Below are 18,614 nucleotides of genomic sequence, written 5' to 3' on the forward strand. Positions count from 1 at the left end.
TGGAAAAACCGAACATGATTTATTGAGATACAGAAATAAATGTAACTGTTAGGCAGTTAGACTCCAATGACCCATCATAGCAGAAGAAATCTCAGCAGTGACAGGATTTTGCATAAGCCACACCCCAGAGTCAAAATGCTGGTAGTGATGAAGATGGAGGCTGGGACAGGGTTCTGAGTGACCACGGTGAGGAGGAGAAAGGAGAGGAGGCGGGCTGCATAGCTGAGGATCTGAAACACAGAATGGTAGAAGCAGAAGAGCAACAGATTTAAAGCATGCAGAGTGGAGGCTGGCAAGAGCATGACTGGAATAAAGTAATGATGTCAGTACTGAGTTTGTGCTGGAAAATGAATAGATATAAACTAACAGCCACCAGGAAGCAGACAGATGACTTATTACAGACATGCCTTGTTTAAATTATGTATAAGCATCATTTTCTATGTCATCAGAATGTATCTGTATTATAGTTTTAGCTTTAGTCTTTTTATTAAAAGTTGGATGTCTGCATAATTGTAGACTATATGTCTGGTATGTATCATCTCAAGACTGTCATGATACAGTCTGAGTTATGACAGTATAGGTACGTAATGCAGAAAAATTGCTCCACAGGCCATAACACTATATAATCTAAATAAAATGATAATGAAATAAAAATTAAAAGCAAAGTGAAAAATAAATGTTATCCACAATAAGTAAATTGAAAATGGTGTTTAACTTTTGATAATGTAACACAACCTTTGTCCCAACCAGGACTCGAACCCGCGCTCAGACAGTTCAGTGTAAAAAAAAACCCATTTTTTTCCAATGCCCGAAAAGCTGCGATTTGATTGGCTGTTTCTCCGTTACACCTATACGCGAGGAGAACAACTGAGATAATCCATCCAAAATACGAGGTTAGTCATTCATATACTGCTGCATGGGCTGGGCTGTAGTTACATCCTAAGGTTTTAAAAACTGAGCTTAAATAAATGATTAGCGGTAATAAAAGCCGAGGGAGGTCAACAGGGATCACTGACAGTCAGTGATCCCTGTTGACCTCCCTTTCTTTTGAGATCAAATAGAAGAAAATACATAACATTAAACATGTTAACAACACAAAAGCCATATTAAACGCAGACTACTTTAGACCCGGAAGTAGGATTCGTGGCGTCATCACTGAACAACCGGATTGGCCTGATATAGGTCTATCATAGCGACGTGGGTTTTAATCAGTAGGGTTATATGTTTCCCAATATGATATTTTTTTTTAAAGAACATAATGTGGATTGTTTTTATTTGTTAGCTGTATGGGCAGCATTTTTGTGTATGTGATCCCTTTCCTTAAATTACATTTGCTATATACACATATTTTGCTCTCTTAGTATTTTTAGAACCTGACTAATACTGAAAACTTTAGGGTGATACTGATAAAAAGGACTTAAAAATTTAGATACTGATACATTGGTCGATACTCTTTTTACAGATAGTATACAGATTACAGAACTTGGAATGTATACAGAAATTCATGTTTTTCGCAATGATCGTTCAAAATTGGTTTACATTTGTAAATAAATACAGCAATATATCTGCAAGATTTGACCAAATTCACCACTCTTTTATACTATGCTAAACAATCAAAGATTAGCTCATGTCTAGTTGAATGATGTTTTAAAAATGTTTTCCTGTAGTGTTAATCACAGTGATGTTATGAAGTAATGTATGAACCTGACGTATGATAATATTTATCTCTACAGAGGAAACATCCATCGAAGATTGAGCAGTACAATATCACTGTGGCATCAACATCTCGTCAGCGAAAGGCCACAGCCACACCAAACAAGCTCTCAGCAAATACACAAGCCAAGTTACCAGACCTGATGTTGAGAGCTGCAAACAAACATGTTCCACAAGCAACTGTTGACATGCTTGTCATCAATTTCATATGTGAGGGTCTACAGCCATTTGCAGTGGTAGAACAGCCATCTTTCAAAGAATTGGTTACCACATTACAACCTCAAGCCAAAGTCCTCTCCAGACCCACTGTCCGTGCCAGAATCTGTGAAGCTGCTGATCACATGAAGATGACTTTGGTTGCAGCATTGGATAAAGTCAAATTTGTTGCTACCACTACTGATTGTTGGTCAGCTCATCAGAAAAGTTACCTTGGAGTCACATGCCATTGGAGGAAGAGTCCCTGGAAAGAAGATCTGTAGCACCAGCATGCAAAAGATTGAGAGGGTCTCACACATTTGACATGCTTGCTGGTGCGCTTGATGATATCCATTGCCAATACAAGATTAGAGGCAAAGTTGTAAGAACCACAACTGATATGTGGAAGGCCTTGACAAAGTTGGATCCACTGTTTGGGGCACAAAATGATGCAGATGAAGCTGAAGATGAAACAGACCCAGAAACTATTGACCTGACTGACCATATTGACTACCATGAGGCAAGTGCAATTCTTGATGAAGACTCTGGTTTGGAGTATCAACTCCCGTCTCATCAGCGATGTGCATGTCACCTGCTAAACCTTGTGGCAACATCTGATGCTGCCCTAGCAGAGAGCATGAATGAAACCTACGAGAGGCTCTCCCGTGCATGCTTTGCAAAATGCCAGGCCATTTGGAACAAAACTGGCCGATCTCATTTGGCTAATGAAGTGGTAGAGGACAAGTGTGAGCTACAGATCATTCGTCCCAATGCAACACAATGGAATTCAACCTACCTTGCCATTGAAAGGATAATACGCATCATTGATGAGAAGGGGGAAAATGCCATCAGGAGCATTTGTGAGGAGTTCAAGGTGAAAATGTGAGTAAAATTGGACACCTACCAATATGGTTGCAAATCTTGTGAATTTTCCTTAATGGATGGTTAAAAACGTGAGCAGACTCTTAATATTAAATCAGAAGATCCCTGTTATAGTCATGGTGGGTTTTGTTGTTGTGTCTTACAGGTTGAGTCCTGCAGAAGTTGCATTCCTTAGGGAGTACTGTACCACCATGAAGCCACTGGTGAAAGCTTCAAACATTCTTCAGTCTGAGTCCACTTCCTTTATGGGATGGCTCCTGCCAGTAATCCAACAACTACTGTTCAAACTTAGCAGGCTGGAGACATCAAGCAAGACATGCGTGCCACTCATCAGAGTCCTGCAAAATGGCCTTCAAAAGCGTTTTGGAGCGATGATGGAGGATCCAGAGTTGGCTGCAGCTGCAGTCCTCTTACCCAAGTTCAAGACTTCCTGGACTGACAGAGCAGATGTAACAGAGGCTGGTAAGGATTCATGTGATCCCATTTTTGTGTATTTTTACATTTGAACACATGCTTAAGTGAGTATTTCACCTAATACATTGTAAGTTATTGATGGTCTGTCCCGAATACTAAACAATCCTTTTTGAGAATTTGCCGTTTTTAAATTTGTGTTCAGGAATAATCACTGAAATTTAAATAACAAAATTGTGTTATCTACTTGCAATTACAGCCTTGACATACATCAAACAACATCTTGAAACGACAGAGCATGAGAGTGAGGATCAGCAAAGAGAGTCATCTGATGAAGATGAATTCTTCTCCAGACCAATCTCCAGAAGGCTGCAAAGTGCAGTTGAGCTTGATGGTTACCTTGCTTGTGCCACAGACACCATGGAGCTGCTGCACTCCTTCTCAGGTATCAAAAACCTCTCTCTTAAACTGAACACAGCTCTGCCTGCTTCTGCTGCGTGTGAACGACTTTTTAGCTGTGCTGGTCTACTCTTCACAGCCAAACGAAGTCGGATTGCCTCTGTTAATTTAGAAAACCAGCTCTTGCTGAAACTGAACAAAAGGTTCAGAAAGTAAAGTGTGCTTGAATGTCCAGCTTGAATGAAAAAAAAATACACAAAGCTGGAGTTCTTCTGTGTCTTTACGTGGCCAGCTGCCTCTTCTTCTCCCATTCTCTCTCCCTCTCTCTCCTGTTGCTACTTAAATGATGAAACTGATCAATGATCAGCTGATCGCTTTTCTCTCTTGTTTGTTTATCACGCATTTCGAGCCAGAAAGAGGAAACCAGCGGTGGTCGCTCTAAACAACAGCAGCAGGTTAAAACTTGATCAGCTGCTATTAGAATTTATTTAATATTACTTTCTAGTATCAGCTGATGTTGGCTGGAGCCACAGCTGTAACAGCTGCTGGTCATGATATCGGTTTGGATATATGGTGAGAGGGAAACGTGAAGATGAAACCAGGAGATGTCCTTACTGAATCATCAGAGCTGAACAGGTGATGGAGAAACAGGTTTACCTTTTAGGTGACATGAATAAGTTGAAGGGAAGTTATGAACTGTTTCTGAGAGACAAATAACATCAGGATCCTTTTTTACTGACAGCTGGTAACTGTGCAGGGACGGGTCTAGCAAAGTTTTGCAAGGGGGCAGGTAACCATATACATGCACTGTTTATAAGATTGGGGAAACCTGCAGTCAGCTGAGACTGAAGAAGTCAATTGGATGAGTGACGAAACGTTTTTCCCACAAAACGTAAAGTCCAGATGAACAGAATCAACTTTTGGAGATACTATATAGCTCGTGCTAATATCACATCTTCACATTTTTCTTTTTAGAGGTAACAATAACTTTGCATTCTCGCTACTCACCATGCTCTAAAACAGGTATATGTTAGCAATGACATCATTTAACAAATGTTTTTAAAATTCTAGCCGTGCTAATTAGCCTTAGGATTGGTTGAGGTCTGTGCAAGCCTTTGGAACAAAATCAGTCTTTTAAAGCTCACTATTTTCCAGGTGAGCCTATAGCACATTTGTTAAAGTCAGTCCGGATTGTACAGCTTCTAATCAGAAACAATTAAAGTTTGTTTCTTTTTTTCTGCTCATCAATCTTTTTCTGTAAGTAGTTACCGAAATACAGTCAACCTTTCTTCATTTTCCTAAGTGTGTGTGTGTATATATATATGTATGTGTATATATATGTATGTGTATATATATGTATGTGTATGTGTATATATATATATATATATATATATATATATATATATATATATATATATATATATATATATATATATAGCACTTCAGATACTGCAGGAGTCTGACTCCGTCTGTCTTTTCTTTATATATATATATATATATATATATATATATATATATATATATATATATATATATATATATATATATATGAACAAACAAACCACAACGCCCCCCAGTCCCACACAGATCAACACAACCATCAAACATATTAGAGGAATATAACAGTAACAAAAGTAGATTTAAACAGGCAATACCTCTAGACTAGCAAAATAAGAGATAAAGGGTTGCCACTTGTGAAAAAATTTGGCTGTGCAACCTCTCAACGTATATTTAATTTTTTCAAGTTTTAAAAAAAACATGACATCTTCAAGCCACCGGGAAACAGTAGGATACTTAACAGACTTCCAATGCAACAATATTAGACGTCTCGCTAATAGGGATGTGAAGGCTATAATATCCTTTTGTGTGGAATCAAGTGTAAGTGAGCGAACAGGAATCCCAAATACAGCAATCAGAGGACAAGGATGAAGAGTTACCCCAAGAACAGTTGACATAATAGCAAAATACCCTGTCCAGAAACCTTGTAGCTCAGGACACAGAAAAAACATGTGGCTAAGGTACGACCAGTACTTTTAACATTTTATCAATTATTTACCAAATTAAAAAACAACATGTGGTAACTTATTTTTAATTTTGCTGCATACAAGTTGAATGAATGCTTACTGGATCTAGAACACCATTTAGATCATAACAGCTCCTGATCAGGATGAATTTCATTTTCAAATCAAATTTCATGTCGCAGTTTCACACTTTTGTAACATATTATTTCAAAGCTTGCTTATGGGCTTGTTTTGGAGCAGACCAACAGTCAGGCTCGTCTTCACCCTTACTGTCAGACTCTGAATTGATGGTTCTGCTATATCTCACCTGGCTGAGTGGGGACACATGTACTAAACGTTAGAGTTCCCACTGCAGGAGCTTGGGTTTGAGTCTGCCCTCGACCGTTTCCTGTGTGCCATACCGCCTCAGTCTCTCCCCACCTTCCTGCCTCATGTTCTGAAATCTCTTCCTCTCCATCAACTTTGAGTTTCTTTGAGTGGAGCTTCTTTTGCAGCTGTGACAAAATATAGAATGGTTTCTGCAACCAGGGGAGTAAAATGTGCTGCAGTGTGAGGGCGCACAGGTGTAGGTGTGGAATTTTACATATAAATATTATAGTTTACTTCATGCACAAGAAATGTAAACATTTAATCTAACCCACTTTTCATCAACTACATAACCTTTATTGGAGAGTACATTCATAAATTGTGTGTATCACACACACAAACACACATCCACTAAACTCTCTCGTTTTATATCTCTCCCTCTCTCTTGTGAATGATGGAAGTTTGGTGGACTGTGTGGTTTGTCTGGCTGAAAGTTGTGTTTTTTTTATGTGTGGTGTGTTGTGAGGCTGATTATGAGTTAGTGTAATTGTGTATGGTGTTGTTAGCGTAGTTTATGTGGCGTTAGTGGTTTTTCCTGGATGCAGAGCAGGTCAGTATGCCGTGGACTTTTACACCACCATGTTAGGGATGGAGTAAAGTAATAAAGCTTGAGTGGAGAAGCTGCTGCAGGGGCTTCCTCAGCTGAGCTCTGAGGACAGAGCTGTCCTGGATGCTAACTTTTCTTTGGAGGAGATTAGTGCTGCTGCTGGTCAGCTGGCTCCTGCACAGGGTGGGCTGCCTGCAGACTTCTGTAAAAGACTGTTACTGGCATCGAGCCATCATGTGGGGCTCTCTCTTCTCCCTAAAAAACAGAGATTTGTCTCTGCTTAGAAATGGAGACGTGGCTCTGTTATGCACAGATTACTAACTTCCTTCAAAAGTACTGGCCACCAGGCCGAAACACTTTGTGAAATGAATCGCTCACAGAGATCAGTCGTACTGTGTACCACACAGCTCTAATGTGAACAAGAGTTTTCTCATGAGAGACTTGGTAGTTATTTGTAAATTGTACAGTTTGATGTTGGAATAATTTCTTTAGATTAAGAGAAAGTGTTTGATAGGATTGACAATCTTTTTTGTTTTTCCATTATGAGAAGTTTTGCTTTTTGGAGGTGGATTTTTGTCACTTTTGGGGCTGTTGTATCAGGCGGCTTTCTGTTTTGTGAAAGTGGATGATGGGCTGAGCCGCCCAGTATAAGTTTGGAGAGGATCTAACTGGAATGTCCTGTTTCTGGAATATATATTTATATTGGTATATTTGTTAGAATTTTTAATCTTTGTTGAATGTTTTAAGAGATAAATAAGCAAAGTTATCTAGATTTATGTTGCCAGGTTTATGTCGGAGGCCTCTGCTGGTGTTGTCATTGTTTTTCTGTTTTCATTACAGATCAGAGTGATGTGGACTTTCTCAAAAGATGTTTAGATTTGTATGAGAACCTTCAGCAAAGGTGAGCTGGTGAAAAAATATGGTGTAACAGGTTTGTTGGTGGTCATATAGAGACTTTTTTTTTTTTTTAGGAAAAGAAGAGTCTCGGAGGTTGCCATGGAGACGGTCTGTGTCAGACTGTCTAAACCAAAAATGGATGCTGTACATACACTGATAAATGTCATTTCAGGAGTGGCCAGATTGAAATCCAGAGAAAACTATGCTAGAGGTGAAAGGTCAAACATTGGTCATCATGTTGAGATTTTTTTAATACCACAGACTGACAAAGAAAACTGAAATTTGTGAATTTTAAAGGTGTGCAAGATGTGCTGTGTTCAGTCGCAGGGCCTTGCCCTTTTATTTCATTTGTCTTTGGTTTCGAGTTTTTATTTGTGCTCTTGTAATTATTTTGTGATAAAACTTTTTCTATTTTGAGATCAAGATTCAAGTGGAAATCTTTGTGTGTCTGTCTCTCCCTTGGTTTCTGTAGAGGTACAGTGTGGGGGCGCCTGGATAAATGTTAAACAGAAGCTAGATGTAGTGTTCCTCCACTGTCCGTTAAGGATATGAGGAAAAGAAATGGTCAAGAACAAAGTGTATGGTGTATTTATAAAAGAAAATGGCTTTTAAATTGTATACCAAAACGACCACCAGAAAGTCAACTACAACTTGTTACATAATCATCATGATTGTTGTATCAGTTTAACAGTTTATGGGTTGACTTCTTTCGGTTCATTCACTGTTTACATCATGAAGGAAAAAGAAGGCAACAGGCTGAGAAATGAAGCTGTTGTGTGTCTTTGTGGCCACACGGGGGCAGTGCTGCATAAATAGTAGAATCTCTTCCTGGACACTTTTTCTGGACCTCTTTTTAAATGACTAATAAAGACAACAACAACATGAATTACATCAGGATCTGATATGGTTGTCTTTTTTTGTTGAGCTTTATATATTTCAGAATGCCTAGAGTTTGTTTGTTTCCCATGTTTTGTGATACAGAACATCTCCTCTCAGACGGCTGTTGTCTCATAATGGGTCATTACCTGGTCTGATGGGGTGTTTGTTCCATTTATAAATCAAGTGATTGATTTGTGAAATGAGAGATGGCCTCTGACCTGCTGACTGGTGTCTGATCTTCTCTGCTCCCCTCAAATTTGACAACTACTCGGCTAATGTGATGGTGGACAGGAAGTCACTAAACCTGGGACTCTGGAAACACATTTCTAGGGATAAAAAGTTAATGTAGATCGTTTCAGGAGATAAATATTAAATGATCGATTTGGCGATTATACTAATATAGTAAGAAAAGAATGTATGAAGAAAAGATTTTTTATCTATACACTTAAGCAACGACCAGAGTCTTAGAATTGCGCTTTCACCAGGTTTTACTTGACTGAACAACAGAACTTCTCTGTCTCCTTTATAAGGGGTCACATCCTGAGTTACACAATGAGTCTTTCAAATGTGTGCGATAACCCACTGCATGTGTAGTCGTGCTGAGACCGCGTGGTCTTATTTTTATTACCCCTTGATTCAGCTGTGACCTGCTTATCAAGTCTTTTTACAAGTACATCATAATTATCTGCTCTCATGCAGACATAAGTTGAGCAATGGTTTAACAAACTTTCCCATCAAAAACATGAAGGTTTAGCTTTAAGCTTATTTGTCCAAACAACAAAGGATAAACTGCCAGCACCTGGACTGAAACAGAACATAGTAGTGTTGGATGTAAGTAAAGGAAATACAAGTATAACTGTGACTATGGAACAAATCTCCTTCAATGTTAAACCTTAATGTTAACCTGATTGTGTTTATTAGAAAAATCTGCCATTACAGTGTCTGTGATTGCTTCACATAGTTAGTTAACTCTGGTTGTCTGTGGGTTTGTGTCAAACTTGGAGTGGAAAAAAAGCATAAAAACTGTGGAAGATGCAGACTGTGAAAGTCTAGTTTATTTCATGAATACAATTATTTTTTTACAGTCGCTAGAACAAAGTAGCGTACATTCATGATAAAGTAAATACCACAACACAACATGGACAGTAAGAAGTAAACTGAATTGTCTTAGAACTTATTATATTCTTTAAGCTTAAAAGCAACACCTAGGATTCGACTGTTTGTGTTTTAAACCTTTTATTCAAAACTAGTATGTGTCAACACTTCTTTCTCCCAGCAGCATTATTGAAGTGACACTTTAACGACACTTTACCTGCTGATGCTTCACATCACAATCTTTATGACGAAAAAGCTCAGATGTCTGTGCTGTCACTTGTTATGAAAATGGACAGAACCTGGGCTCAGGCTTCCTCTTCTTCTTTCCTTCCTCTTTAATAATAACCATAGATCAGTAAAATAGCCATATTTTTAAACAAATGATTGTGATGAAGAGAATTTTTTTTTTTCTAGTGTGCATGAACTCAAAATCTTTTAAGTTTAAATCTTTTTTGTTTACCAATAACTGGGGAAATCCAAACTTGATGTACCAGGTCAACTCAGCGAGCTCCTGTCTTGACCTCCCCTCTGCGCGTGCGCGCGCGCGCGCGCGCGCACACACACACACACACACACACACACACACACACACACACACACACAGTATCATCATAAATGCCATGATATCTTTCTTGTTCAAATAGTTTATTCACTTAACAAAGAGGTAGCTTGGAAACTCAGTAAGAAGGAGGAAAAATAGTTTAAGGACATTTTCTCAAATAAAGAGGATTTCATCATCTTTCTGTTCATAATGGGGCGATTGTGGCTCAAGAGTTGGGAGTTCGCCTTGTAACCGGAAGGTTGCCGGTTCGAGCCCCGGCTTGTACGGCCGCGGTCGTTGTGTCCTTGGGTCGTTGTTGCCTACTGGTGGCGCCAGTGTCCGGCAGCCTCGCCTCTGTCAGTGCGCCCCAGGGTGGCTGTGGCTACAATGTAGCTTGCCATCACCAGTGTGTGAATGGGTGGATGACTGGTTGTGTAAAGCGCTTTGGGGACCTTAGGGACTAGTAAAGCACTATACAAATACAGGCTAAATAAAAGAAGAGATACATCAGAAACAAATCAGTAGATCCAGAAATTATAGAGTCAAACTCTTTTCAGCTGTAGAGGTACACTTCATGCACTCCTTAGCGTACAGTTCAAATGCCTGTGTTAGGGTGCATTGTTTCAGTTTCATTAAGTCTTCTTGCAGTTACATGATAATTATTATGCTGGAGTGATCAAAGCTCATAAACATCTGAGTTACACAATGAGTCTTTCAAATGTGTGGAATATCCCAGCTGTAACCTTTGCTTTCAATTTGGTTAAATTTGGCATTCAGATCACAGACTAAACAACAAGTACAGTAGGTCTTCCACTCCACAATTAAAAATAGCAACACTCATGCAAGGCTTTATTCTCCATAGAGTCAACATAAAGCAACATTAAATAATGGATCTTTCATCTGAAAAAATTACAGTTTGTATAAATTTACACTGAAGACCAAAATACACACACATACATAAAACCCATAAATCACTAAAACCTATTAAAACACATGGAAAATTACCTCATTTGTTGTGCTATTCAAAGATGTGTATGTGTGTGTATTCAGGCCAAGTCATAAAGAAAGCAATAGAGGTCAATATACTTTATGTTCTACAGTCGCTGCAGATTAATGAATTATAGTGGAAACTTGAAGATCCTAGGTATAGTAGTTTGTGGGAAATAAATACAGTGAAGTGACCATTTAGCTCTTGTGGCATGAAACTGCTTAGTGCATTATTATTTGCTTTTCTACAATATGATATTTGTTTAATAATTGATTGATTTAGTGCATAAAATAGTTGATAAATAAAATGTTAAATATCTAATCTAAGGGAGTGTCTTTGACACATGCTGACTGCATTCTTCTTATAACCAGAACAGGAAGTGAGATCAGAGGAGAACAAGAGTGAGCAGTTTGGTGAAAGGAACAGGAAGGATGAAGAAGAGGTGAATATCCACACAGTTTAAAAGGAGACATCATGGCACAATAAGAGCACAAGCTCTAAGATGAAGACTGGTAATGATTAAAAACTGCACTAAATAGTATCATTCTGTGACTTCACACTTTAGGTAGTGCATAACATGTACCACTTTATATTAATTTTACTATATGTTTAAATAAATAAAAACAAATAACTTTAAAAGGTGCTGTTATTGAGTGAAAATTCAAAAGACTTCATGGCTGGGGAGAAAAAGGGAGAAAGATGGAGGAACACAGCACACATAAGAAACAGGTAAGAGTGGACATGAAGTCAAAGTCAGGGACATGTCCGATAATAAAGACCTTCCACCTGGCTACATATATGTCACTTCTGCTTTGCCCACATTCATCTATGGTGATCGCTCATAACTAAGCAGGGTGCTATGCTCTTATCAAACGATGATCCGAAACTGCTCTTAAAATAATTATTACAAGAATATATACATATTTTTTTTGTTATTTTTTTAGTTGAATATAAAATGTTTGTGTGTGATTGTCAGTACAAAGAGGAAGCGCGGACAGAGAGACTGGAACTAACAGAGATCAGGTGGATTTTTCACAACATCTACATGCATTAAATGGATGCGTTGTGTGCTTTTCAGTAGCACTCTGCTATTAATGTGAATAATAGCATTTAGCAACATTCACATCACTGTAAACTTGAACAGGATGAATGCCACTATACTGATGTGACAGACTACAAATCTGTTCTCCACTCTCTGAATTGGTGTACACGAGTCTCTGTGCTGAGTCTGCACAACAAAGTGTTTGGGTTTGCATGAATTCAAAAGCTGTCATTTAAAATCAGCTCTATTACCAGTTTGCTTCTTGTGCAGGTACGTGGAGTCGCAGGGGGATTTTGAACTGTCTGTATTGTATAATGGTACTTTAAATACTTGATGATTTGGTGGACCTGCCTCTATGTGGTTAAGAGACTGAAACAATGCCGTGCAGGTTTCTCCTCTGATCTGCTTTTTCTTAAACTGTTTTTGAAATTTACTGTCAACATGACTGTGCCATTGCATCGGGTTTTAAACTAAAGTGACCACCGTAAAGCTGATGTATTATATTAAAATCTGTTATTCTTAGACACTGCTGTAGGTCATCCAAAAATTACATTTCTTTTGAAGGCAACACTAAAAGCATGACATTAAGACTGAGCTGAGCCCTCCTAAAGGTTTGATGCTGGAGTCGCCCCTGATTGAGTGCTTCTCACACATTTATGATTTTGAACAATTTACAGAAAATAATATCAACAGTAAGTACTTTTAAAGACTTAACATATAATAATAGTTGCTGAATTCATGCAAGTCAAATAACTGATTGATCAACTACAGAAACAAAATTGTACTTCATGCGTTTCATGAGCACAAATCTTCATCTGTAAAATAACAACTAAAGATGTCAGATAATTGTAGTGAAGTCAAATGTACCAATTTCCACTTAGAAGCAGCGGAGAAGAAGCCACAAATGTGATGGAAAGACCGATGTAATGCCTCTATCACCCACTGTCCTTGCCGACCTGCATTGGCTTCCCGTTAAGTATCGCATTCAATTCAAAATCCTGCTGCTCACCTTCCGAATTATTAACGATATAGCTCCAAGCTACCTCATTGAGCTCCTTAGACATACACCCCTACGGTGTAATTTTACATGTAGTTGTTTTTTTTACTGTGTAATAATATTCAGCATTGCTATCAATACATTTTTCAAAAAATGCTTCTCTGTGCAAAATGGGATTAAAAACATAAACTGTGGGTGTGGCGGAGGTGTGGTCCGGGGCGCGGCTGCAGGGGAGGAGTGGTGCAGTGAGCTCAACGGGGCGATGCTGGTAAGAACAGCTGATGGCGATTTTGGACTGATGGTGGTTTTCCTTTCCTTTATATAGTGAGGTGGAGAGGAGCGGAGGAGAGAGACGCTGGGGAAACCGACCGCTGTCAGACGGTGTTCTGTTGTAATTCAGTGCACACTCTTAATAAATGTGGGATCTGATGACAACGACCTGTGTGTGGGTGTATCTGTGCCTAGCGTGTGTCACAGTGGGATACTGTTATTCCGTGATTTGAACCGGGGGAACAAATCGTGGCAGGATCAGCCTGATATTTTTTGTATCCCACTCTAACTTTACTGTATAAAGAGCTAACGTCTCCAAAATGTCAGGAGTAGTTAGTCATTACAACAAGTGTTTGTGAACTAAAAATCAAGAATGTGGGATACTGTTTGTCCGTGATTTGAACAGCCCAGCGCTGCTCCCGACGAAGGGAAAACCAATTCTGCAGGGGAGACCTACCTCAGCGCTTGTGCAGGTGAAACCAAAGGGCAGATATGCTTCACCATATTTTCTAGTCTTTGGCTTGGAATAAAGTTGGTTTGGAAACCTATTCAGCGATGCTTCATCTCCTGCTTTGCGTTTGTGTAGGCGCCCCGTGCTAGCAGTGTCCAAGCATTTTGTTTTTTTCCCCTTTTCATACCGCCCCCCTCCCCCCACCCTGCAATGGCTCTGCGCCCCCCCCTAGGAGGCGGGCCCCACACTTTGGGAAGCTCTGGCCTAGCCCCATCTTATCTCTCTGAGCTGCTGCAGCCTTATACACCCACCGGCTCTCTCAGGTCAGCTGATCAGCTGCTCCTAAATGCATCTGACTGAGCGTAAACTTAGAGGAGATCGTGCTTTTGCCGTAGCAGCTCCAAAACTGTGGAACGATCTGCCTTTAGAGATAAGACAGGCCCCTTCTCTGCCTGTTTTTAAATCACTCCTGAAAACCCATCTATTCACCCTGGCCTTTCACTCCTTGTGAGATGTTGGTTTTTAGTTTTACTTCAGTTGTTTTAGTTGATTCAATGCTGTTTTAGCTTGTTTTTAAATATAGGGCTGTTTTAATTTTTATGTACTATGTTTTATTTTTTACTGTTTTGTTTTATTCCATTGTTCTTAACTTATTTACTGTACAGCTCAGTTATTCTCCTGACTGAAGTTTGATCTGTTTAAGGCATCCTGCCATGCGATTGCATTTGTCCCTGACCACCAGAAACCCTCATGCTAACTTTTATCGAGTGGAAAAAAGTTAGCATTCATTCTCCAGCTTCACTGTGTTTCTATGCTAACATAGCTGTGTCGCTAGCGATCATGTAGCAATCAATCTTTATTTATAAAGCACTTTTCATACAAAAAAAAAAAAAAATGTAGAACAAAGTGCTTTACATGGTTAAAAGCAGCCCACCCCACCCTCCAACTCACTCCCCACACTGTCATTAACATAAACGATGTGAATACACACACACACACACACACACACACACACACACACACACACACACACACACACACACACAAAGAGTAAAATTGGGCTGGGTACGCATGAGCCAAGTGAGGAAACACTATAACAGGGAGCCGTCTGCACCGGGAGCCGGTCACAGACCGTAGCCTCCAGGCTGGGCACACAGCAGGAGGGAGGCAAAGAAGCCCCCCAGCCAGGCTGAGAGGACCCCAGAGCCCCAGCAACCACGGTCGATCACAGCCCCGGTGCAGGGAGCGCCCTCTGAGGAAACACTGGAGATATGACACAATAGGATATATACAGGGTAAAACGATAAAATAAATGAGAACGGGATACAATATAAATAGAGTAACAAGATTAAAAAATAAATCAATAAATATTAGGTAAAGCCTAAATTAATAATAGAATAACAGGATAGAATAAATAAGCATAAAATAAATAAACGTTAAGTAAAAGCTAAATTAAAAAGGTGGGTCTTGAGCCTGTTCTTAAAAACATGTACGTTCTCTGCGGCCCTGAGCTCCTCCGGCAGGCTGTTCCACAGACGAGGACCATACCACTGAAAAGCTGCCTCTCCGTGAGTATGTGTCCTGACTTTAGGGACAATCAATAGGCCAGTACCAGAGGACCTCAGGGTCCGCGAGGGTTCATACGGTAAAAGCAGATCTGAGAGATAAGAAGGCCCAAGACCATTAAGACATTTAAAAACCAATAAAAGAACTTTAAAATCGATCCTGAAACACACGGGGAGCCAGTGCAGCGATTCTAAAACCGGTGTAATGTGGGCCCGCCCTCTGGTCTTCGTCAGCACACGAGCTGCCGAGTTTTGCAAAAGTTGTAAAGTTGAAATATTCTTTTTAGGAAGACCAGAGAGCAGGGCATTACAGTAATCAATGCGACTGGTAATAAAAGCATGCATCAGCATCTCCGTGTTTGCCCGAGAGAGAATAGGGCGGACTCTGGCTATATTTTTTAGATGATAAAATCCAATTTTGGTTACATGTTTAATATGTGGGATAAAACCAAGCTCAGAGTCAAAAATAACACCCAGGTTTTTCCACTTGTAGCGAAGGACATAGTGAAAATGCCTGTAATTTAGACAAGAGTTTCTCTCTCTGAGCCTCAGGACAGATGATTAAAACTTTAGTTTTGTCCTGGTTAAGCTGTAAAAAGTTTTCTGCCATCCAAGATCTTATATCTAAAATACAGTTAAAAAGGGCATCCATTGGTCTGGTGTCATCAGGAGACACGGAGATGTACAGCTGAGTGTCATCAGCGTAACTGTGGAAGTTCACTCCATGCCTCCTGATGACACCGCCGAGAGGCAACGTATACAAATTAAAAAGTACAGGGCCTAGAACCGACCCTTGAGGCACACCACATGTCATTTTATGGATCTTAGAGGAGCATGTATCCATACTCACCATAAAAGTTCTGTCAGAGAGATAGGAAGTGAACCAGTTGTGTACAGCACCAGAGAGGCCCACCATGTGTTTCAGTCTGTTTAAAAAAAAAAAAAAAATAGCGTGGTCTACTGTATCAAAGGCTGCACTTAGATCCAGTAGCACCAGGACTGAGAGCTTTTGGGAGTCCCAGTTACATCTAAGATCATTTAAAACCTTTAGGAGAGCCGTCTCTGTGCTGTGGTTCACCCTAAATCCAGACTGGAATATCTCCAGGATCTGTCTATCATTCAAAAAGTCATTAATCTGAGTAAAAACAAGTTTTTCTAAGATTTTACTTAAAAATGGTAAGTTGGATACAGGTCTGTAGTTATTAAAATCATTACAATCCAAATTGCTCTTCTTCAGAAGGGGCCTCACCACTGCCGTTTTAAAGGCAACAGGGAAGACACCCAGCTGAAGAAAGCAATTCATCATGTATAAAAGCTCAGCTTCAAAAAATCCATAAAGTGTTTTAAAGAGTGAAGAGGGGATTGGATCTAAAAGACATGTGGTGGGTCTCACTGTGGAGAAAACTTTCTTAAGGTTTTCAGCATTAACCAGGACAAAGCTGTCCAGTGTCTCCTCAGGTACAATCGAGCCCTCAGATGTGTTTAAAATCATATCGCGATTAGATAAAATGTCAGATCTGATGGCGCTGACTTTTCCCCTGAAGTGGTCTGCAAACTGCTCACAGAGTGACTCTGTGGGGGTTCTTTGGGAGCTGTTAAAATCAGGGTTAAATAAATGATCACATCATTATATACCAGCTAGTCCAACTTCAGTAACCCTACAAAAGTTACTGCTGTTTAGTGTTCTGTCTTCATTTCCCATATGGAAAAGAAATAGTAAAAACTAAAAGACTTGCATCAGATTTGGCCTACTTTATATAGTGAGTCATATTCGCCCATCCTTTTCTTCTTTAAATGTGAAGTGGTGTTGGAATTTCCAAGTAAGAAATGCATTCCTGCCCTGCTGCAGGCTCTGTTGTGCTGGCTCCGAGTCCATTGTGTAACTGATAGCATCAACATCAACAGTACATTCGAGCTTCTTTGTTGCGGCTCTTCCAACCAGTGGCCGCGGCAGGCTAAACATGAGGACACCGATGACGCGCAACAATTAACGCACAAAACACTTCTGTATCATTTGCTTCTTTATTTTCACATGCAACTGTCCAAACCACAAATCAGCATATGGGATTAACTATCAAACAAACGCACAGACTGCACAAACAAATAACTGCAACTTACGAATAACTGCACTAGCTACTATGTCAAAATTACAAACTGGTCTATGGCATCAATTAGTGCACAAATATACAAACACCATCAAGTTACAGTCCAAATATATCACAATCATTCAAGCTGCTATCAATTGCGATCACGTTGTGTTCAATTTGCATTCATATTGCGATAATATTACGATCATGTTGCGGTATGTTGCAGTCAACAGAAAGTTTTGCCTCGTGCTCACCCTACCTTCTGCTCATCACATTAGGTGCTGTGAACAAGTGAGTGCAACCACATTTATCTTATACCACACCCATGAGACACGCCCCACACCCATGACCAATACAGTGAGTCCATTTAAACCAACCCACTTAGTCAGACGGAAACAACTCATATGGCTCCTACACTCTTATTACGTGTTTTATTTGGGTTTCCGGCAATGCGTTTAATTACCAAAATTAGAGGTGGGATAGCCTAACATATGAAACAGAAAATGACCGCTGTGTAATCCATTTATTTCAGTAACTGTATTCTAATTATCACCTATTTAAACTGTAACTGTGACGAACTGGTTACTCATATTTTGTACTTTACATACCTAACACCTGTACATGTATTACTCCCCAACACTGCACTCAATAATGTTAATGTGTTTGTGTTGAGTAATACTGCGAGTGCTGATGTAAGAGCTTTGAGATGCATTTGTAGATATTATTACGTGTTTTACAGTCTTTATGGTGCTAGCTTAAAGTTACGGTGTAAAGGTTATCTTATATTGTGGTAAAGCGGTTACTATTTAAATGGTGTCTAGACAGAAATATTAACTCCTGTTATGACTAAGTTGCTAAGTTACTAGTTAATGAAGTTACCAGTAACATGGTTAAACGCATTCACAGATTCACAGTAAATATCCCGATTAGCTTCAATGGATCTATAATAAATTTCTGCTAGTTCTAGCGCTTCATTTAAACCGTATGATACTCATACTTACCCAGAGTCAGTGTAAAATAAAATTCTACCTGTGTGAACAAAGTCTGGCTCCTTTAATCCTGCATGACAAACTTCAGGATGCAGGTTTATTGACCCTCTTTCCTGCTGGCACACCTGTGACACCTGAGAGTCAGCTAGAAACTTACAGGAATGTTTACTTCATGCAAAGACTGATAGACTCTGTAATACTGTAAATGATCAGTAACTTAGGTTAATACTAAACATTTGTGCCTCTCTGTCTGTGCTGAACCATTTAGAATCAGGTTTT

General features: G+C 39.5%; 1 protein-coding gene across 4 annotated transcripts; it reads left to right on the plus strand.

Annotated features, from left to right (window-relative positions):
* The first annotated feature begins 1,671 nt into the window (after window positions 1-1,671).
* On the plus strand, window positions 1,672-13,408 carry LOC146656702 (uncharacterized). Of its 4 annotated transcripts, none has more exons than XM_085424468.1 (5): window positions 1,672-2,790; window positions 2,936-3,252; window positions 3,461-3,646; window positions 11,306-11,376; window positions 13,299-13,408. In XM_085424468.1, exons 1-5 carry the CDS (start codon window positions 2,153-2,155, stop codon window positions 13,299-13,301), a joined length of 1,215 nt encoding a protein of 404 aa, XP_085280594.1. In that variant the 5' UTR covers window positions 1,672-2,152; the 3' UTR covers window positions 13,302-13,408. The 4 variants fall into 4 exon arrangements, with proteins under 4 accessions (XP_085280594.1, XP_085280591.1, XP_085280592.1 ...); XM_085424465.1 differs by lacking the exons at window positions 11,306-11,376; window positions 13,299-13,408 and adding exons at window positions 7,375-7,435; window positions 7,506-8,322; XM_085424466.1 differs by lacking the exon at window positions 11,306-11,376.
* The last annotated feature ends 5,206 nt before the right edge of the window (window positions 13,409-18,614 follow it).

Source organism: Rhamphochromis longiceps, linkage group LG12, assembly GCF_057381845.1.
Source record: "Rhamphochromis longiceps isolate RC_006_pf linkage group LG12, R_longiceps_female_GT1.1, whole genome shotgun sequence".
Taxonomy (NCBI): Eukaryota; Metazoa; Chordata; class Actinopteri; order Cichliformes; family Cichlidae; genus Rhamphochromis; species Rhamphochromis longiceps.

What these genes read in the sequence shown, in the direction of transcription:
- LOC146656702 (XM_085424465.1), top strand. Translation starts at nt 2,153, where the DNA reads ATGCCATTGGAGGAAGAGTCCCTGGAAAGAAGATCTGTAGCACCAGCA. An exon ending in GCTGCTGCACTCCTTCTCAG is followed by an intron (nt 3,647 to 7,374) that starts GTATCAAAAACC and finishes TTTTCATTACAG; the next exon opens with ATCAGAGTGATGTGGACTTT. An exon ending in TATGAGAACCTTCAGCAAAG is followed by an intron (nt 7,436 to 7,505) that starts GTGAGCTGGTGA and finishes TTTTTTTTTTAG; the next exon opens with GAAAAGAAGAGTCTCGGAGG.